The 23,058-nt window shown below is 37.5% G+C and overlaps 1 protein-coding gene across 2 annotated transcripts in view; it reads right to left on the reverse strand.

Moving 5' to 3' along the window:
• USP40 (ubiquitin specific peptidase 40) overlaps positions 1 to 23,058 on the reverse strand; it is a 72,883-nt gene that overhangs the window by 23,962 nt on the left and 25,863 nt on the right. Inside the window, exons 11-21 of one of the 2 annotated variants that reach the window (XM_072961862.1) lie at positions 20,819 to 21,119; positions 18,130 to 18,211; positions 16,457 to 16,628; positions 14,306 to 14,390; positions 13,211 to 13,281; positions 12,184 to 12,503; positions 9,847 to 9,970; positions 8,465 to 8,522; positions 2,976 to 3,029; positions 2,123 to 2,211; positions 794 to 880 (exon numbers count right to left, since the gene is read on the reverse strand). In XM_072961862.1, coding sequence (XP_072817963.1) covers positions 794 to 880; positions 2,123 to 2,211; positions 2,976 to 3,029; positions 8,465 to 8,522; positions 9,847 to 9,970; positions 12,184 to 12,503; positions 13,211 to 13,281; positions 14,306 to 14,390; positions 16,457 to 16,628; positions 18,130 to 18,211; positions 20,819 to 21,119 — 1,443 coding nt within the window. The remainder of the gene's footprint in view (positions 1 to 793; positions 881 to 2,122; positions 2,212 to 2,975; positions 3,030 to 8,464; positions 8,523 to 9,846; positions 9,971 to 12,183; positions 12,504 to 13,210; positions 13,282 to 14,305; positions 14,391 to 16,456; positions 16,629 to 18,129; positions 18,212 to 20,818; positions 21,120 to 23,058) is intronic. The other variant, XM_072961863.1, reaches the window with a different exon arrangement.

Raw genomic sequence — 23,058 nt, forward strand, 5'->3', positions numbered from 1 at the left:
CTTGAGTCTCTAAGCTGATCCCAGAAGTCTTTGCAGCTTCACTGCTTTCTGTCCTGGTAAGACGTTCTAGGCACATCATAGGCTTTTCCAATCTAGATACAGAAGCAGCCATTACTCCGAGAAGCCCTGGTTCCTTCTAGTAGGAAATGGTATTTAGTGACCATGATCTAGGTGCTGGGGTGCTTGCCACTACCAGGTTAATTATTGTTTCCAAAAGCCGTTACAGGGGACAGAGCTAGAAAAATAATTTTTTCAAAGAAGAAAAAGTATATCAAGTTAATTCTGAGTCTTCTAATTTAAACTCAGGAGTACAGGCTTTATTTAACCACACTGATGTTATCTGTCTCTCGTTTTCCAATATTGAAAGTCCCAGTTCTCAGTGCCACCAACATAACTGCTTTATCACACACACACAAACATTCACACCAGTGTGTGTGTGATTATACATACATATAAAGTAAAATCACCAGAAGGAAATATGCCAAAGGGTTAATATTAGTGGGATAAGGGATAATGAGGCGTTTTTTTCTTTTAATCCATTTTTATATATCCCAAATTTCTATAATAAACATGTATTACTGGTAATCAGTAATCTTATTTTTTAAATTATAGTTGGTTCACCAGTTTTCAAGTACCCCAAACTACTCCTTTAATGAGTACAGAATTCTTTAAAGTATATAATGTAAACCCTAGCCTCAGGACCTCAAAATCCTAACACAGGTTACCACTGCTCCCCATGCCAAACACCCACAGACCCCACCTGCCGCCCCCCGCCCCAAGTAAAGTGACTTACATCTCTCACAGATGTCGTTTCTTCTACTATGATCTCCATCTCTGTCCCAGGCTGGACATCACTCCCCACGGCAAAAAACAGAAACAGCTAGATCAAGACAGAAGTATAAATGCAGTTTAACATAAATTTAAAAATTCTATAAATATATGGTCTATTTCCAAAAAAGAAAAGCCAATGGTCATAGAACTTAAATAAAAATCTCTAATTATGTAAAAACAAGTCTACGTTGGGTATTTTAATGTTACAGTTTAAATAATAATCTTGACTACCTCACCACCAATGTTGCTACTCCTTACACACACCTCTCACAGATATTATTTACTCTACTATGATCTCCGTCTTTCTCAGTCCTTCCTCAAAGAGCTCTGCAATGGTAATACACTGTAAGTACTACCTGTGTTCTTTTCTGGATCATTAGTTTGTGATCTTATTTTCTGCCCAGAGGTCCCATATACTTAAACTCCCAGGAACCCACAGGAAAAATGTAAATCTGATCTCTTGTCAACTCAGTTCCTTACAGCTTTCCTTTTACTTTCTAACTCACTCTCACTTATCATGTTTTTCCCCCTATGAGCTTGTTGCGCACTACAATCTGCTAGAGTTCGAGGAAGAACAAGTTAAAGGGGATGTGGATCTAGGAACCATAGGGATCATGAGTCCAGCTCATTACCTTGATACAGAATCTTAATAGGAAGGACATCATTATGATTTCTTTTTTCATTATGACTTCTGAACAGTAATAAAAGTTTATTAAATAGGTAGGGCTCCTGGCAAAGGTCAGCCTGATAGTATTTTATAGGTAAAAGGAAGACTGATAAAGACACAGCTGCTGTAAGAGTATTACATTATTACAGGGAGTAATTAAGTCCAAAACCAGTATACTGTGTTTTATTAAACCTAAAATGCTGCTGGTTGTTACTTATTATCTTATGTGCTACCAAGCAGGAGAAACCAGCACCAGCGACAACCGCAGGATGCCACTGATTGTAAGATGCATCATAATCTCACAGACGTTAAAATGTGGGAGAAAAGCGTGCATTTTAGAATTTATGAAATACAATGGTTGAAACTGGTGGCCACCCAACTTTAAAGATCCCCCTTAACCACAAAATCTTCACAGAAAAAGAATCTTATGAATATACTTTGACATAATATTTTTGATTTAAACACAAGAGAACTATATGGACGTAGGCCTAAAAGATATCATTTAAGGAAAAGAAAACTTTAAAGAGAAACAGTATTCCTGCAGTAGTTAAGGAATGAATTATACAGTTAATAGCTTCTGCTCACGGAAGGGTGGTTTTGATCTGTCAGATGACCTCCTGTTACCTGAGAGGACGTTGGCGCTTTTCCAGGACACAGTCCCAACGAACTCCCCATCTTCAATCCTGCTTCCTTCAGAGTGTAACTGTCTAGCACTATAAAGAAATTTGATAACACAGTAAATGTTATTAATTTCTACTTCCTTGGACAAAATAATGTTCTGAAATCAGCCTTTCTCTGAAAATCATGAATGTCAAGAAAGAAAAAAGTAGAGTTGCACTCCATGCAAAAGGATTACATAAATTACAGCTATGTTTGATTTTAGATTTCCTCACTCTAAAACGTATTATTCTTGTTACCTGTACAACAATGCTAAGAGGTAAGAGGCAACTATGAATGTTCTAGATTCATACTTAACAAAAAGCAAAGGGCTGTTTTTTTTCATGGATTAAAAGCCAGATGTTCTGAATTGATTCATGCATGACGGGCTAGCTTCTTCCAAGTTTAATGCTGCTGTAGTGACCACCATTAATAGTCAGACTAAATTAAGCCTAATAATAAGACACGCCAGAGGTAAGAACCAAGACTCTGGTTACTGTGATAATTGTATCACAATGAAAGTAGCAAAACTAATAAAAATCTTTGATAATAAATCTAAAAAGACATAACAGGATCAAAACCATGACTAAAATGAGCATCAGCTAATCAGAAAGATAAGTGTTTTACTTTAGAAAACAGAAGCTTCTGAATTTTTGGTTAAGATTTTCTGTGATACACAAAGACACTTTGATGACAATATGTTCTATAAATCAGTTTCTAAAAGGTAAGGGTACTGGAAGCCATTATTGAAAGAAAAGCGTTAAGAAAGACAGATGGTACGAATATGTGTCAGCTTTTGAAGGCTACCAAAAAGATGTACCTGGACAAAGAAGCTTCCCATTTCTATCGATGGGTCTCAAACAGCTGTTCTCAGCTACAAATAAAAAGATGCTGGTTAGTGCAGCAAACAAAGAAAACCAAAGAGACACTCTACTGTGGTCATCAGCAGGAAGCCACCAGAAGCTAAGAACAAAAAAGGAACAAAAAACCCCCAACAACAAAAAACCACAAGCAGGCAGTCTTCCCTGCGAACTGCAGAGCAGGGCCGTGTGAATGCTGTGGCAAGCTGACTGTGCGAAGAAATCTCAGAAACAAGAAAAATTATGACTGTACTGTGACCTTTAAAAATTTCTGACAAAATATTAAACACTGTCACTTATACGTTTATAGTGAAATGAAAAAAAGTAAAACTAATATTCGCACTGTAATTTAAAACACTACAGGACACTGGGAATTAAAATGATTTCTTTGTAAAACACGGATCAAGAATGGTTTAAACAGGGCTTCCTTCTCATTGTGCAGCTTGCAATACACAGTGAGCATCTTTTCTGGCCCCTAGTGATGATCCTCTTTCTAAGTTTCGATTAGCTTCCAGTATTTTATATTTTGTGCTTTCAATTTCAAGAAACGTCTCCAAGAGCTCCTTCAGTGTGAAGTTTTCTGCCGGCGTCAGTTCCTCTGGGACATCTTCATCCTCCTCGTCACAACCACGTCCCTCACTTCTGTGGTTTCGTTTGCATTAAGCTCCTCTGGTTGTACAGCTGGAGTCTCTCAGCAGGGTCAGCAGGCCCGTGGGCAGCCTTCTTCCGTAACTCCATACACTTTTGTTTCTTTTCTGTGCTTTCACTGTTGTTGGCCAATTCGATTATCCAATCTTATAAAATGTCATCGGGGTTTACCGCCGGGAGAAAAGGAGGCAATAGACTACACATTCTGCTGTCTGTGTGGTGAAATTGGTAGATATGCAGTGACCAGTTACTGACAGACTTTAACGAGTGAAGTAACTGGTCACTGATTATGATGCACATCCTACTTTACCGTGATGTGTAAAGAGCTACTAGCGAAGTTTGTACTTGATGCAATTATTAGGTAATATCTGGTGGCCGCTGAAATCTGAACCGTGCTGCTGGGTAACTGATGGTACATAATGATGGTGGTAACTGAAATTCATGCATGTCGAAACTGTGCAGAGACTGCTTAGATTTAAAATAAGGTCAGTGGTTTTTATGATTATATGGGTAGGGCCAGGGTATCTTATTTTTTCTTTTTAAACTGAAGTATAATTGATTTACAGTGTTTCAGGTACGCAACAAAGTGATTCAGTCATACATATCTATATCTGTATCTATCCATTCTTTTTCAGGTTCCTTTCCCAATTACTACAAGACAGTGAATACCCTGTGCTATACAGTAGGTCCTTGTAATTTATCTATTTTGTATATAGTAGTGCACATCTGTTAATCCCAAATCCCTAATTCATCCTCCCCTCCTTTCCCCTTCGGTAACCGTAAGTTTGTTTTCTATGTGTGTGAGTCTACTTCTGTTTTGTGAATAAGTTCCTTTGCATCATTTTTCTAGATTGCACATGTAAGTGATATCATGTGATACTTATTTTTCTCTGACTCAGTGTGCCCTATTTGGAGGACACCAAGATCCCTGCTTTGTGGGAAGGAGCACACCAAGTTTTTAGCCCAAACAGAATTCTTACCAAGTTGGATATGAAGTGGGGGAGTGTGAAGTAGCAGAGCCTTCTGAGAGGGCAAGAATGGCACGTGCCTTAGAAGTCCTAACTTTGCTCTAGCAGAGCCGAATCTCTTTCTGAGCTCCCTCAGTTCTAGCCCTTATACTACAGTTACATGAAGCTAGCATAGAATTCTAACACAAACTCCCTGGCAACTCTTATGCAAAGAGTTCTCCAATTTTAAAAATGCATTTAAAACACTGTTTTTTAAAAAAAAGATTTCACTTTCATTCAACAAACGCCACGTATCTTCCATGTGTCAGGCACTGTCCTAGAAGCTGACAACATAGTACTAAGCAAAACAGCCACAGACTTTGTCCTCAAAGAGCCTCATCTAATTGGGGAGGTGATCGCTCATCACACAAAACACAGGTAGTTACAGCGAAAGTGCTACGAAGTAAAGTGCAGGGTGTTCGAGGAAAACAGTCAGGCTAACTGAGGCCGTGCAGCTGGGGATGACAACAGAAGTAGTAACATTTTAGCTGAGACCAAATAAAGGACTGAAATTAGTAGATGAAGAGTAAACAAGACAGAGTTCAAAGGGATTATTGGACTTAAAAAGTCTCAGGGTGGGAAGAGAGCTTGTGCACCAGAAACTCCAGAAAGTCAGCAGAGGAAGTGTGTTGTGAGGAGCAGATGAGCAGATGGCAACGAGGCCAGTTAGGCAGTGGTCAGAGGAAGCAGGCTGCTGGAGACTAGGAGCAGGGAGCAGCCCACGAGCAGTGGAAGAGCACCATGGGGCACTGAGCAGAAGCTGACAGGACGTGGTGATTCATGTACACGTAAGATCACTGGCTATATGAAGAAGAGTCTGGAAGGGATCATGAGTGAAGGAAGGGAGACCTGTGACATGGGAAGACAATGAACTATCCATTTTCATAAACCATCTACTTTAAATCAACTTTACTGAGGTATAATTTACTTAAAATGAAACACCCAGTTTAAGTGCACCGTCTAAAGAGTTTGAGATAAACACTCAGTAACTACCAGCAAACTGAGATATAATTTGCATCGCCCCCTCCAAACTTCCTCACGCCACCCTGTACTCAGTCCCCCAGCCCCACCAATCCTGACCCGCCTCTGTAACTACAGCTTCGGCTTTCTTTTTTGAAAATTTCATGCATTAAGTGGAATCCTAAGAGTACACACTCTTTTTGTGTCTAGCTTCTTTTGCTTGGCACGTCTTTGAGATTCATCCATATTTTGCATGGGGTGGTGGTTCCCTTCTTTTAGTGAATAGTATCCTGTTGTATGGATACACAGTTTGTTCTCCTGTTCACGGACATTTGGATAGTTTCCTGTTTTTGGTTATGAACATTTATGTACAGTATTTGTAAGGATATATGTTTTAACTTTTCTTGGGTAAGGATCTAGGAGAATTGGTAAGTGAATGTTCAAACTCATAAGGAATAAGCAAGTTTACCAAAGTGACTCATTTTACACTCCCATCATCAATACACAGAAGTTCCAGTTGCTCCACATCTGTGATATCACTTGATTTTGTCAGCATTTTAAATTGTAATCATTCTACTGAGTGTGTGGTGATGTGTCATCACGGCTTTAGATTGATGGCTAACGGCACTGAGCATCCTGCCCTGCACTTACTGGTTTTCTTTCGTAGGGTGGCCTCCCAATTTGGGTTGTTTGTCTTCTGATTAGGTTATAAGTATTTTTTTTTTAAATATCCTGGATGCAAGTTTCTTGTCAAATATGTGTTTTCTACATTTTTTTCTTCCAGTTTGTGGCTTGCCTTTTCAAATGCCTTTTGAAAAAGTTTTAAATTTTGTAGCAGTCCAATTGACGTTTTTTTTTTCTTTCACGGTCTGAGCTTTTTGAGTCCTATCTTAATAAACCTTTTCCTTATGGTAAAAGTAACAAAGATTTCCTATTTTCCCTCAGAAATTTCTATAGTTTTAGGTTTTACCATCCTTGTGGCTTTTCAATGTAGTTCCTCTGTAAATACTCTAGGCTTCACAAACCACATTATGATCCCTGCTACATATTCTTCCTCTTAAAAAAGCCCCTCTAAAGTGTAAAAACTATTCTTAGCTCACCAGCTATGCAGAAATGGGCTACATGTCACAGCTTGCCAATCCCTGCTCTATGTGACTACTCTCATGCCAACACACTGTCTTGATATCTATAGTTTCAGAGTAAGTCTTGAAATCAGATAGTGTAACTCTTCCAACTTTATTTTTTTTCCTTCTAAAACTGTTATGGATACTTTAGGTTCTTTGCATTTCCATACAAATTTAAGAATCAGCTTGTCAACTTCTAAAAAAATAGCTAGGATTCTGAGTGAGGATGCACTGAATGTCCAAATCAGTTTTGAGAGAATTAGCCTCAATAATATTGTGTTTTCTGATCCAAGAATATAGTATATCACTCCATTTATTCGAGTTTTTATTTTTCATGGCAATGTTTTCTAGTTTCCAGTGTACAGGTCTTGTATTTAATGATAGTTTATGCTATTATAAATGTTTTCTTAATTTATTATTTCATGATAGTTTATGCTATTGTTTTAATTTTCCATTTTTTATTGTTAGTAGACAAACATACATGGATTTTCACATACTGATTTTGAGTTCTTGTTAAACTCACTTATTAATTCTAGCAGTTTTAACAGGACCCTTAGGCTACACAGACAGACGGTAAGCACATCACTGGCGCCCACCATCACTGCATCAGGAAAACGCAATTAAATACACAATGAGACACTAATTCAAATTCACTTAAATGGTTAAAATCAAAAAGACAGACAATTACAAATACTGGCAAAGATGTGAAGAAACTGAAACCCTGACACATTGCTAGCAGGTATTTTAATGATTCAGCCACTTTGGAAAATAGTACGGTAGCTTCTTAAAAAGTTAAACATACTTTGCCCTATGACCCAGCAATTTCAACTCTGCATATATATACCCAGGAGAATTGAAAACATAGGTCCACACAAAGACCTATGCCTACAGCAGAATTATTCATAAAAGCCCAGAAGTGGAAACAATGCAAGTGTCCATCAACTGGTAATGAACAAACAAAACATGGTATACTCATACAATGGAATACTAGCCAGTAACAAAAAGGAACAAACTACTGAAACATGCTGAATCATACCTCAAAAACAGTGTGCTACGTGAAAGACGCCAGACACACAATACCTATTATATGGTTCCATTTACATGAAATGTCCAGAAAAGCAAGTCGAAGGAGACAAAGTAGATGAATGGCTGTCAGGGGCTTGGTATGCAAATGCGAATGAGGGATTTTTTTGGAGCGATGGAAATGTTCTAAAACCAGATTGCTGTGATGGCTGTGCAACTTTATACATTTACATATTTTATATGTAAATTATACCTCAACAAAGCTGTAAAAGAAAACCTAGTGCTGAGTGAAGAGTGAGTTTGCACAATGTTATATTCATTATGATAGAATTTATACAAAGGTAAAAATACAGTACACACACACACACACATATATATATACAGAAGTATAATATACATAGTACAGTATGAATATACAAACTAGATACACACCCAAATCAGACATACTCATTGCATCTGGGGAGGAAGGGAGGCTAGATCTGAGGAGGAGAACGTAGAGAACTTTCACTTTATTTGTAATGTTTCAAGAAAAACAAACACATGACAAGATGTTAACATTTGTCCATTTTGGGTGGTAGATATGTAACTTTTCCCTAAACTATTTTTCACACTCCCATATTTTTTTAAATTAAAAATCAAACAAAACTAAATTAAACCAAAAAATCAAAAGCAAATGTAAATGATTACCTAGTTCCTTCATTAATTTTAATTCCTTTATGGCTTTAATTCGAATATCAAACACCACCTAAAATAGAGAAATAAACTAATGATTGTGTATAAGTTAAAAACAATGAGAGGAGAGGAAAATGAAGATTATTGGTATCTACATATACAGACTGTGTTATTCATTACCTTACATTTAGTTTTTGCTTACTTGAAAAAATTTTTTTCCATCCCTGAAATTCATTTTTCTCTCTTCTACAAAGTCAATGGCAAAAAGTTAGTTCCTGGTTAAGTTTTTATCAAACTGATGATAACTGAAACCAAAAGGCCTTCTACAGAAAACTTTAGAAAACTAAAGAAATAATACTAGCTAGAAAGGCAAAAAGCTGACAAACAACTAACCTTTCTGATGATAGCAAACAAAAGAAACTGCAGGCAAGCCTGTATCTTTCTGTTAAGAATGATGAATTTGGGGTGAATAGGCATTAATAACATAAAAAAGTACAATACTAATCCAAGGGTACTATTTAAAACTTCTACTTAAATTACTTTATATTAGATTTTTTTTTTAGACTACTTGCCTCTAGGGCACAAAACTGTAGAAATTTAGGGTAAGACTGATGTCTGAAATCAGCACCTCTACCTCCCCATGCTGTGCCCCACGCTGTGCCCAGGAGGAACACAGCCTGAAGTAAACAAGGGCCACACCAGCCTCCCATTGGAGTCGGGGCAGTAGGTCTCCTGAGCTTTAGGGCATCGACCTTATGCTGTCTCTGCTACTGTGCCAACAAATATTAATGTACCTTAAGAAATTATAATTTTATATATAAGAAAACATTCTAAATTTTTAAAAATAAAGTTACAGGAAAAAAACTTTAATGAATTGAGACTACAGAAATGTAAAAAGATGTTTTCTGAAATAATGTTTAAGGAAACCAGCAAAATAGGCTTCAAATGAAAAACTGAAAAACCCTTTTAAAAGCAAATGGCTTTATACAGAGCACAGAGTATACTGTAAAGCAATTTAAGATGAACTTTAAAAACCCACAAAAACAAAACAACACAAAACCAAAACATATATCTGGTTCAAAAAATACAGAAAAGACCCTTGAAAATAGAATGTCATACTTATCAAAGCCAGAAGAGTCCAAGAACTAATTCCAAAGGTAACGCCCACATTCTAATTCTAGGCTTTAGAGGGGGGAAAAGGCACATATTTTCTGGAAATATACCAAGGGCTAACAAAGGTAAATAAGCAACAGTCAACCATTACAAGTAAAAAGGTGATTTCTTAAGATTTAGAAGCCTACTGAGACAACTGTTCTGAAAGATTAAGGTATAGCTTCTAAATAAAATTCTGTTAACTAAAAACCTGCCAACCACATGTTGAGTCACAGTCTACTCACTGTGTTAACAGTTGCTGATACTTTAACTTGCTCCTCTTCAGATTCTAATTGGCATAAATTTTTAACTTGGAGCCAGTCAGTGTCATTCACACCAGTGATCCATTTCCCTTGTTTGGTCAACAAACTGTATGTAAAAAGACATTTTTTAAAGATGTGTCTTCACACCGCATTTTTATGGCTCAGAGAGGACCAGAAAATTAATGCTTTTCCTTAGGCATCACTTCCCCAAACTTCTGCACATGTCACTTCACGTGACTAATGGAAGGTGACCGAGCTCTACTGAGCTGACTTTCTGAAAGCTGGCTATCTTTTCATGGCAGCTAGAGAGCATTCTATGGAGTCTGTACTCACGCCTCCAAATACTCTCTGATTTATACACAATTTGCTGCTGTATTTTTCAAAGTGAACTGTTGTAACTGAACTATCAGTTGCTGACTTCTGTCTGCACATTGTAACCAGAGCACCCATGCCAGAAGTCCACTCACAGGACTTGGATGCAGTTTGTGTCAGGACAGCCATGCACGGCTGCACAGAGACTGGCACTGAACCCAAGTACCACATCTACTGGGTGTCATTCACATCATATACACTGGGTGTTTGTGTATTTTCATTGTACAGTTTAAAAAAAATTCTACGAGAGCAAATGGCAGTGCAGCATCTTGTTCTGACAAAATTCTCCTACAGACAGAAGTAAAGGTTCTTGAGGAAAGAGTGACTTCTTCCTAATCCACACAGAGGCACTGAGCGGGCCGGCAGAAGTCCTCTTTGAGAGTGCGCAGCAGAGACGTAAAGCACAAGTCTACTCTTCATTTCAGTTATTCCACTTTGGGACTTGAGTTAGCAATCCTAAATATAACAAAGTTTTAAGCACAAAGATGTTCTCTGAAGACCACCCTAAAATAATGAAATTCTAAATGATGATAAGGATGCTAGCTAAAATATCTACCACTGAGACTATGTGCAAACATTTGGAAGCACTTAACTTTCAATCTTTACAACTCTATGAAGTTGGTACTAATTATTACGCCCATTTTACAGAAAAGAAACTGAGCAGAAAGAGGTGAAGTAACTTTCCCATGGTCACACTATTACTGTTAGTAAGTGATAAAGCCAGAAACAAAGCCAGGCAGCTGGCTCCCAAGTCCTTGTCTTTAGCCGCTGCCTCACAAGGGAGCACAGTCATAAACTATGGCATCAACATAGATTATCATGTAGCCATGAAACGAGGTTTATGAAGAGCCTTCAAACATGGGGGAAAGCAGGACAGAACTAATTATCTACAAAATAATTACTACGTTTAAAAACAAAAAATCTTTAAAACAAAAATCCAATTATTCGAGCTCAGAAAAAAAAAAAAAGCTACCAGTGCCGGTCCTTGCATGAGTGGTGCAGGGATGCTGTTCTGGGTCTCCTGTCTTCACTTTTGCACTTCCCAAAACCTAATGAATGGATATTACTTTCTAAAAATAAATATATAATAAACTTTTAAATAAACAAGATGGGGAAATAAATGGCTGGAAAACACTTGTCCAAAAGAGTAACAGTGATAAATGTAATACAAAATAAACACAAGCAGATGAGGCTCTGCTTCCCTAGGTCACGGCCACTAATGAATAATAAAGCAGGGCCTCTGTAATCTCGGTATGCACACAGCACTGACGAAGCAGGGGACCGATTCACTGTCCGTAACCTAAGTCTCTAACGTGCCGAAGTGCGCGGGGTTACGTGAGTGACACGCCCCCTGCGGACACGGACTGGCACAGACCCCGATAACAAGAACCAGAAGCATTTCCAAGCTTCAAACGCGACGACGGGAGTCAAGGGCGTGAGTCCCCATGTAACGGCCCAGGCAGGGCCGCTGGGAGGACCTGAAGCATCACGCGCACGGTTATAACGAAAAGCTGAATTGCCTCATGAGGTCCTGGGTCAGAACAGCCAGACAAACTTAGCTGGGACTGTACCACTCTCCTCATGAAAAACTTCAGGAAATTTCTTTATGACAACGTGCCCTCAGTTTTATAACAAGTGCTAATCAGAATTCATCTGATAGGATTCTGCTTTACAGCCAACTAATCTAGACTCTGTGTAGCCCACACCTGCATTATTCAGCTACCACACTGACCTCCCCTCAAAAAACTCACATTACATTTTACACAGTATCACTCTTCTCCAGGTTGCCTAACAAAGAACATTCCTATCTACAATATTATCAAACACAATGTCTTGAAATAAAAAGAAGCATTTAACTTATCATTATTAATATAAAGCTTCAGAGTTCTAACAAATAGCACTGCAATTAAAATAACTGAAAAAAGAATTCTCTTTTTAGCATGTTACCTGTTATCACTACTAGAATCCTGAATTAAAATTGAGCTTCCATTTCTGAGACCTTGTTCTCTGAATGTCTTCTTCAAGTCTTCCTTGGGAACGGTGGTCCAACTCTCTTCACCTATAGATTCAGTATTGCTGATCAGGACGACTCCTTCTGGGATTGCAAGGGCACTGAATACTGTGCCTAATTGTACATTGGATGGAAAGACACGTGGAGATTCTATCAACTGCTGACACTCTCCTCCCTCACCGCTCGGAGTGAGAGAAAGAACATTCAGAAGCAGAGGTTCACAGTCATCACCAGTTGGAATTTGGATTCCGCCAACCTACAACATCAAGTCAACCACTAGTACGCACAGTTCAAATCTGCCAAAATTAAGTCAGCACAATAACATGGTAAAAGACTCTTGTAGAACAATTCTTATTTTTTTTCAAGTGAGATAAACTTTCCCCAATTGTCTTTCAAGTAGCAGAAGAACAACTTTAGATTTTTCTTTTGAAGCTTTTTCTTAGCCATCTTTTACTTTTTAGGAGAGAAATCTGAAAGTGGAGACAGAGATGTATGAGTCCTCAGCAGTGGTAAATATGAGATGGACCAATGATAGTCCACTGAGTGAGATGCTCCTCGTCCCTTTTTTGACTCAGAAAATTCACTCTGCTCCCTTAAGTCCCCTCCATCACTACCTAACTCAGGATAGTGGCCCCCTCTGAGTCCCCACCGAGAGTATGTCCAGACCCTCCTCAGCACTCACCTCAGAGCAATGCTATGACTCACAGCAGTGCCAGCGTGAAGGACACAGACTGGTTATTTACCTTTGTGTCCAGCATCTGACACACAGCCTGGCACCATGGAGGTGCTCTATAAATAGCTCTTTAACATATAATCAACACTGTACCTAAAATTTATTGGACATTTCAACAGGTTTATAATATCCTAAGTGCTGTTACATATGCTGAATAACATTTTATCACAATAACTTAAAAAAAATTCAAAACTATCATGAACATGGTTATCACTTCAACACTTGCTCACCTCCACCCCGTTCCACACAAAGATGTCTTCCCCGTCAGCAATGTCAACTTCACACAGCGTCAGGTCATCTCCTAGGAAGATGAGATTACCAGTGAAACCATTCTCATGATCATCAAAACCACTTTAACTAAACAAAGTGCCGAGGCACTTCAACACCTGTTTGAAAAGCATTCTCCTAAGGAAAATTAAGAAAAAAGCAGTAATTCTGTTTGTAATATTGATATTATTTTATATTATTTTTATCTTTATTCCTTCCATCACACTCTTCCATTGTGTGTATATATGTATGTGTGTGTGTGTGTGTGTGTGTGAGAGATTTTCATTTCCTGTAAGCATTTCCCCATGTAGCTTACATAAGCTTCGTGGGCATGATGGCAGGAATGAAGAGCTAATGTAAAAGGTCATCTGTAGTTGACCTTGTGATCAGGGCCAAGGCTTACATGTCACATGGTTCTCACTCCACCACTAATCAGCTGTACATCCTTGTGGACTTCAAGTCTTTATGCCTCAGTTTTCCCATTAATGAAATGTGGATAAAAGAATTTTGTGAAAAGCAAATAACTTACCTAAAACACTTATCTTGGCATTTGGTGCCATGAAGTCCAAGATAAAAGTTACTGTTGCTACTGCTATTATTGCTTTGCTGTTATTCAAAGGAAATACTTTTAAGCTCTTGAAGTACTTTTGTTTGTTTTGCTACAAAATCTGAAACTGAGAGTCAGGTAAAAAAAAAAAACAAAAACCAAGCCATAGTAATGAAGATTCAAATGGTTTCAAACCATTTTGTTCAAAAACCTGTGGTAATATAAAAAAGATTTCCAAAGCCTTTCAAAAAAATTTGTTTAGGTAGAGAAGTGGCCTTAATTTCAGAAAATATAAAACATTTCCACGTTAGCAAAATTTCACATGTTACATATTACTGAAGACATTATAAACTGGATAAATTATTTGTTTGAAAATCAATGTGATGATAACCTACATAGCTAAGAACAGTAGCAGGTAGGGGGAAAGACTGGCCAAGAGTAGAAAATCACAGATGAGCCCCACAAAAATATAAATATACAAAATAAGTTGCTGTTTTAATATTTATCTTACCATCAAGTGTCTGGTAAATGTGAAGTCCTGCTGGTACAAACTTTGCAACACTAAGAACCATATCTCCTTCCCAAAATTCTAACAGCTGCAGAATTTGAATGAAAGAAGAGAACAATGAAAAGTAACATACAGATCCCTCTCCCAGGTTAAATAAAAAGAGCACTGTGCCAGTGTACTTATGTAGCTGACAAAGAGAGCAGGCAAGTGAATACGACAATCCCCACCCAGCACCAAAAATGTGGAAAGACATCTTTCATTGTTAAATCAGTCAAATCCAAAGATGGTTAATCTGATACCCATTAGTGGCTGAAGAATCCCGGCATACACAAAGAGCACAACGACCATGTGAACAACTCTACTTAATTTAGGGGAAGACCACTTTCATCAAGCTAAACAGATCATCGTGCCAGCCCAGGAATTCTTGTCCAAAAGAGCAAAAATTATGTCTTTAATCAGTCCTGCAGAGGGAAATGGAGCTCTGACTCTAGCATTCACAAATATCCTTGCTTCTTGAACAGAATGTCTCCCACTGTAAATTCAAAAAGTGGCATTACTAGTTTACTTAATAGATTCTCAGGGATTTGTTTTTTAAATTTCTAGATCCAAGACTCTGGGGACTGTGCCCAAAACAACATCACCCATAAAGGTCAGTCCTGTTCAGTCTCTCTCCACAGTATTACAAGAGAGTTCTCCTGAAAAGAAATCTCATACTCACACATGATTACTTAACTGTGTCAACCTCACAGCCTCTCCCCAGTGCCTTAATTCTAAGATAACAGAGATCACACTTAAAACACAAAAGAGCAGACTGGAGTGAATCTAGAACTTATGCAGTTGAATAAAGTCTTTTCTACTTGAAATGTCACCCCATACAGGGTCAAATCTCCAAGTCCACCTTTATCAGCACTGCCAGGACTGGCTCAGAAATAAACCTTCAATGGAAGAGTGTAGAAATATTAGAAAATTTTAGAAATCCTATTACTGATCCAACATTTAACTATCATTCAAATCAACTAAAGAAGAAATTGGCCTGCTTTTCTTAGTATAGGAGGAAAATCAAAAGAATGCTAATAATTCTGGTAACTGACACAGTTTTTTCAGAAAATGCACTTATTTCTAGAGGAAAAGAAAAGCTTACATTTTCTATCTTCCTTTTCCTTGATCAGGAAGTAGTGTGGCGTGAAGAATCACTAAAAGCAAAGAAAGACTAGGTGGTCCAGGGCTGGAGTCCTACTGCTGACTACATGTCTGACCCTGGGCAAGCCACTAGATACATCTCTTTAAATCACAATTTCTTCATCTTTAAAATGGGGTTAGCAGGGCCTCATGAGGTTAAAGAATCAAATGATACAATTTATATGAAAGCACTGTAAGTAAAATAGAGTACTGTTGTCATTAAAACACAACTGGATAAATTGTTTGGAGACTGGTTACAGCAATGTTTGCTTTCACTACAGACCAGCAGACATTTTCCTTCACCTGGGCATCTTACTAATAAATGCTGTTCTGTACTGAGAGGCAGAAGAGTTAGCTGCTTTTGTTTGTTTAGCAGCTCTTGGTTTTACACAGCATAATTCTCTTTATCCTTTTACTTCTTAAAAAAAAATTCTTTTTTCAAAATTGTAGAACAGATAAACAAGATTACACTGTATAGCACAGGGAAATATACACAAAATGTTATGATAAATCACAGAGAAAAAAATGTGACAATGAGTGTGTATATGTCCATGTATGACTGAAAAATTGTACTGAACACGGGAATTTGACACAACACTGTAAAATGATTATGAATCAATAAAAATGTAAAAAAAAAAAAAAAAAGAAAAAAAAAATTCTTTCATTAATTTTTCCCCAAAGGGACAATCGTATACTATTTCTTGCCCCAAAACTAAATATACCAGGCTTGAATCTCCCCTGAAAACATGCTGGCAGGACAGTGTGAGTCTTGATTGTGTAGAAAAGCCTCTGTGTAAGACTTACAAGTAAGGTGGGAACATTTGGGCCATCCTTCTATAGAAGCGGCAGATGTGGGACTTTCCTAAGCAGCTTTGAAAAATAAATAGACGTGTCCTAAATAGGATTTCTGAAAAGGAGACTCCAGTTTAAGATTGACTATAATGTCTAAATTAAGAGGAAATGAGGCCAAATTACCTGAAATATTGACTGTCGAAGATCTCCTAACGTTTTTCTTTTATCAAAGGTCAAATCCCACACGCTTTCTGTCTGAGACACTACTGGGTGCAGGGCCCCATTGAAGAAATGATAATGGGGCCCGAGGTGGAGATGCAACTCAAAATTATTGTTTGTAGAATCACACTCTGCCCTTTAAAGAGGCATAAAAAACAGATGAATGCAATGTTTCTTTAACAGACACTTTCAGCTCAAACCAAAATATTTGATTTACAATATAAATAAGTTCTCCACTCCCCCTAAGTAATTATAATGAACATCCTTCTCTTCCATGCTCCAAAATGACTCACTGTGGTTTCTCAATTAACAGCTCCACCACCATGAATTCCTAGGAAAATGGTTTTAATGCACACTGCAAAGTTACTCTGAACAAATACTGACACTTGAAATCTTCCAATCCTGAGATTATAATTATGAACAAAATGCTAAAAGCACGCTCCTGTAATTGTGCCAAGTGCTAGATTTACAAACTTCTATTTTCTCCTTACTTCCACTGGACCCCACAGACCCTCCCAGCAACTATTTGAAGTCCATCCCACGACCTCCCGAGTCTACTCTCTCCAGGTCAAGTGTCCTCAGCAGCAGCTCTGCGCTGGCGGTGTTCTCTGAACCCACCCAGCTGCCGTGAAGCAAGTTCCAAAGCCACTGTAGGCAGCCTGACCAATGGAGATGGACGGGGCTTTCATCACCTTAGGCACCTGTGACACGTTTCTGCGCATGTGGCCAAAGGCAGCATGTTTTCTGATGACCCTATTAAAAGGCTTAGTGCTGGCTAACTAAAACCCCATAGGTTGTTTTTCTCGTTTGTTTTTGGTTTTTGGTTTTTAATGTCAACTGCGAGTCCACAACACCCATGCAGGTTAGTTATTTTTCTCACCTAAGATATTTTACTCTGTTTTATATATTTTGTGTCTTGATTTTTGTTGAGGTCTCCTTTGATCTTCATTTGCCACTCAATCTACCTGCTTTTTCCCCCCCTCAGCTTCAAATCAATAATAAAAATGTATGTAACCAGCCCCTGGGGTCCACAAGGAGACCATGGGTACATTCATCCCTAATCCAGTGTCCCACCAACCCAGAGAGCAAATAAAGAACCAGTTCTTTTGGGTCCAAGGTTAGATCTCAAAAGAGAATGTTGAGATCATCAAGTTCTCACAACCAGCCCTTTAATAACCCATGATAGGTGTTTGCCCAAGACTGACATTATGCTGAACAGCCTGTAGAACCCACATTTCCTTCCTGCTGCCCACCTCACATGACAGTTCTCCACAACTACTTACACATGGGATGACTTTCATATTAGGCTCTCTTTTGCCGAAGGAATAACCTGACAGGCCAGGATGAAACTCACGCAGCACAACTACGTGCTCCCAGATGTCTCCTGTTTTCCCAGACATCAATCTCTACTAAGCAATGGCATTTAAGTGTCATTATTTCATCCCCTCTCAAAGGTAAGGGAAATTTCAAAGTAAAAGATACTCTGACTGTAAAAATTCAGTGGCTGATAAAAAGACACTGGCATTAACTAGCTAACTTTTTCCTTTTTAATTTTCATTACCGAATTCTTAAGACCTAAATTAGATCCTTGTTTTCCAGAAAAACCATTCAAACCCTAAAAAGTAAGTTTAAATTACCTTTTTATTTGTAGTTCAATGTTGGCTGCATCCATTTCATTCAGTAAATGACATGGAACCTTGTATCTTGGGTTAGCGCGAGCTGTGAACAAAACTTTTCGTTAACTTGTGCTGCCTAATAAAATCTGATTGCTGAAGGTAGCATTGAAAACCAGAAAGGACTGTGCTGGGAGGTAGGAAAGCTTCTACTAGCTGTGTGAATACGAATTTTCTCTGGATCTCAGTTTTCCCATCTGAAAATTGAAAACATTAGAACAAATAAAAGGTACACAGTTCTTTAAGCCAAGCTAGAAGAATTCTATTTCTTCAATTCTTTTAAAATATACTTTTAAAAAAGAACAGCTGCTGTTTTCTTCCTGATAAAAAATGTAATAATTGGTCACAGTAAAAATTCTGGAAATGATTTTTTAAAATTTAAAATTAGTATGTATTACCTGTAATTCCACTCCTAGGAGATACTGCTGAAGTGTGATACATATACTTCCGGTCTTTCTTCTATTCCTACACAGTGTGTTGCACGTATGTGTACATACATATACACACACACACACACACCAAGCTTATTTAAAGCTACTAGGATTATATTAAACAAATTTGTAGTTTGCTTTGTTGTTTCATATATTGTGAGTATTCTTCCAAAGCTTTAAATGACTGCATAGTAGTCTGTTCTATAAATAGCATAATTAATCTAATCAATCTTTTTCTGTTAGACATTTAGGTGACTTTCAGTTAGTCACTATTATAAAATTATGGGCATTACAAACAGTTTTGAACACACAGCTCTGATTATTTCAAGACAAATCTGTAGAAACAGAATTACTGGTTTCAGGTTTTTAAATATATGCAACCAAACTGGTTATATTACCTTACATACCTACCAGCTGTAAAAATGCCAACTGTTGAGAACTAGATTAATAGAAATATTTGATTTGGTAGGAAAAAGTCATCTCTCACTGCTGTTATAATTCACATTTTTTGATTGTGGACTAAGTGGAATTTTTTTTTTGCAGTTTATTGATTGTTCTTATTTCTTCTTTTGTACATGAATTATTTATGTCCTTTTCTCAATTTACCACTGAGCATACACAGAACACAGTGTGTGTAAGAGCACCCCACAGATGGGGAAATAAATCTGTTATATATTTTGCTGTTTTCCATTAGCCATTTGCCTTTTGGTATTGTTTAAGATTTATATCACTTTCCCTTAAATTTTTTTTTCCTGCTTTTAAGCTCAGAAAAGTCTTCTCTACCTTAAGAGCATTAAAATACTTATATTTTATACATTTTAAGGCTCCTTTTTAACATAAACATTAAAGGAACAATAATTTCATTCAAGTGATAAATATAATCACTTGATTTACTAATTCCTAATTCAAGTGATTAGCAACTACCAACTTTCCAGTTAAATTTACTGAGTAATTCATTTTTCCCCTATTTACCTGAAAAGCTACCCTTTCATGGATTAAAATCTTAAAAATACTTAGATCAATTTCTGGGCTTACTGCTCAATAATCTGTTCACCTCTTGCATTAGTACTACACTGCCTTATTTGCTATAGCAATTATTTTTACTGATAGAGTAAATTTTCCTTGAGTAGTCCCTCCAATTTTCATTAATTTTACCTCTCCAGGTGAACTGTAGAACTGTTTTGCCAACTTCTATCCCTTTATTTTCAAAAAAAGTCCATCAAGATTTTGGTTGGACCTATATTCAATTCTTAAGCTAACTGGAAAACCGTCATTTAGTACATATTCTAATTAAGTATGTGCTAAAGTTCAACTCAGTGAAAGAGACGATATTTCATCTGTAGAAACTGATACATATTTCTGTTAACTGTGAATTCAGCTCCCCAATTTTTTTATCAGAACCATTACATATATATTTTTTCTCCCACTCAGAAAAAAAACAAAGCCCTTTCTGGTTAACAGGATAGTTAACGCAATTGTTTCAGATTCAGAGAGTTAATTTCCTTTGATTCATATGCAAATTATGCTTTATTCTTATTCTTATAAAAATGATCACTGTTCTCATTCTCTAAGAACAATATCCTCATCTCTAATAGTAGATATATGTATCAATCTAAAGAGCTTTCCTAGTTAGGATTTTTTGCTCTTGCATGCATAGATTTTGGGAAGTGATCAAAAAGTCTTACAGACTGATTCATGTCAGCAGCTTCAATTCAAAAATTTATCATTGTGGGTCTCAGTGTTTAACCTTCATGGTATGAGATCTCTTAGAAGATTCAACAAAGAGGGCTTCAGAGGTATTTCAATTGCTCAGACTTATTACCTTGAGGGAAAGGAAAATAAAAAGGAACACATGAAACCGAGTCCAAGGCCATAGAAAACTCAAAGGCAACACATGGCCAAATGACAGAGCCCAGCCTGAGCAGAGGGCAAGCAAGTCTGTCCTCACAACAAGAAATCATGATATGAACCAAGAAAATGCAATTCTGAAAATCAAACTATGGCCTCATATTATTAGAGGGGAAAAAACAGAAATAAATAATCTCTACAAAATGGCTGATTGTTAAATTTCTTTTGGTATATTTCTTATTATTAGCTTGAAAATATTTTAAAATGTTCCAAGAGTAAGCCTTCTTCTAAAAGGGTAAAATTTCAAATAGTATTCAATATTTATCTTCTAAGCTCATCAAAGTGAACAAATAGGAACATTTATCTTTCCATACCTTCAGGGGGTCTCTGCAACTGGGATTTCCGATAAAACAACATGTAGGCACTTTCTTTACCCTGAAATTGCTGTTCAATGGCCTTTTCTTTGATTGGCTGGACTTTGGAATCATTTATATCAAACCAGTGGGGACACGAGGGTCTATCATTTAATCCTGGGGATTTTGAAGTAAGTGTCTTGAAAACTTGTTGATCATTCCTTTGGAAATCAGACTCAGCCTGGAGAGAATAGTCCTTCAATAGACGAACTGTACTTTCATCTGAACTGAGCAGAAATATCTGAGAATGAAGCTTTAAGAACTACACAGAAATAAAGAACAAACACCAGGTTAATAAATTTTTGTTTAAATTAGACATGATTAAAAAAAACTTTATCTTCCTTTCTGTAATTAGATATTTTAACTTCACCTTTATTTTTAGCCTGGCCAGCTAAGAGGAAAAAAAAAATCCATTTGGGCCATAATAAAACATTTAATAAAAACCAGAGTGCTGTCTGTAAAACAGCCTAACAGTTACATCAAGGGAGAAAGCTGCCATGACATAATCTTAAAAATATTTAAACTGTATCTCAATAACGCTGCTTTTCAAAAGTCCTGTACTGAAACAGATTAGATAGAACAAACACTTCTGAAATGTTTAAAGCAATCCAAACAAACAAAGCACAAAACAAAGGCAATTACACAGTGAAGCACAACAGAAGGTAATTTCAAACTACTGACTCAGAGAAATTCTGTTGGGATAAAGTCATGATTGTAAGCTTCAATTAACTAAATTAAATGTTGTCTGTCCTGGGAGCTGACAGGCTAGCTCAGGAAATCAAAACATAGAAAGGCTTAAGTCATAATCCCAAAGACTAGTTCTCAAGTTCTCCTGGCTAAAGGATTAGGAAGAAGAAAACTTTTCTCCGCATTGCCTCTCCCACCCTTCTACCCTCGGCCCTATTCTCCTCTTATTCTCCCAGCTCGAGGTGGCCTCGCATCTCCTCCTTTTCTCTCAGCACAAACTACTTTATACAGAACATCACTTTGGAGGTATATGTAACATTCATTAGCTCACCAATCAATATGGAAAGGTGATTTTCTCATTTTTCTCCTAGAAAGAAAAAAATCTGTAGAAATGCCAACTCTCTAATCGAACAGATGTGTATAGGACACATGACCCAAAGGCAATATTGTGAACACTGACTATAACAGATGGTAATATAGTTTAGTAGCTAATTTGTTTTAAGTACAATAAAATATCAACCATTTGAAACCTGAGTAATGAACTTTCTGTATACTGAATTTTTTCTTTGTTTGATAGTGGAGAATTAACTCTTTTAAGCCTCAAACTTCAGTGTAGTCTAGTCCCAGAAATGGCAGAGAACTCGTCGTACTGGTTAAAAATTATGAACTTCAGGTAAAATAATGAAAACAACTGTTTGGAGAGTAACCAAAAGCAGACCTAAAGTGGAGGGGACATAATCCTTCAAAAAAAGGGAAGCAAGCTAGGTGAGTTTTACATGAATCCACCACTTCCCAGTTTGCAGCAGAGCACGGCAGAACAGAATTCAAGCAAAGGGCAGGAGTCTTACTGGACTGAGGAAACGGAATTTGAGAAAGCCAGAGCAGCCAGGAAAACAGAAAATCCCATAAAGGAGCCTGAATCCGTATCAAATCCTTGGCTGACTCTTGAATGGTACACGGACAGCAAGAAACCAGCAGAAAGCAAGGTGGGAGACTCAAGATCGGAGTAGAGATTTTAGCGCCCTGCTGCTGGGTAGAAACAGCATGGAATTGAAGTCCTGTTAATGAGAAGCATATAACAAACACCTCAGGCTTTGCACTGAAATCCTAGAAGGGCCAGGTCTTAGGTCAGTGGTTGACAAATTCTTCTGTAAAGGGCCAGATAGTAAATATTTTAGGCTTTATGGGATAAGAGGCAAACTTGAGCACATTATGTAAGTATCTATAACTTAAAAAAAAAACTGTTGAAAAATGTAAAGACAGTTCTTAGCAGAGGGATGTACAAAAAAAGGCAGCAGCCATAGATTGACCATGTTTGCTAACCTCTGCCTTGAGAGGGAGGACCACACAGGCCCCAGGACTAAGAGCTACTCCCTAGGACTAACAGCAAAACTGCAACAGACCCACCCAACCAGAGCCCAAAAAGCTCTCATAGGATCAAGGTGCCTCAAAATCATTTAAAAGCCTGTTAGAATACAATGCAAAACTCTTTAGAAACAATAACATAATCCACA

This window comes from Vicugna pacos, chromosome 5 (assembly GCF_048564905.1).
Source record: "Vicugna pacos chromosome 5, VicPac4, whole genome shotgun sequence".
Lineage (NCBI taxonomy): Eukaryota > Metazoa > Chordata > Mammalia > Artiodactyla > Camelidae > Vicugna > Vicugna pacos.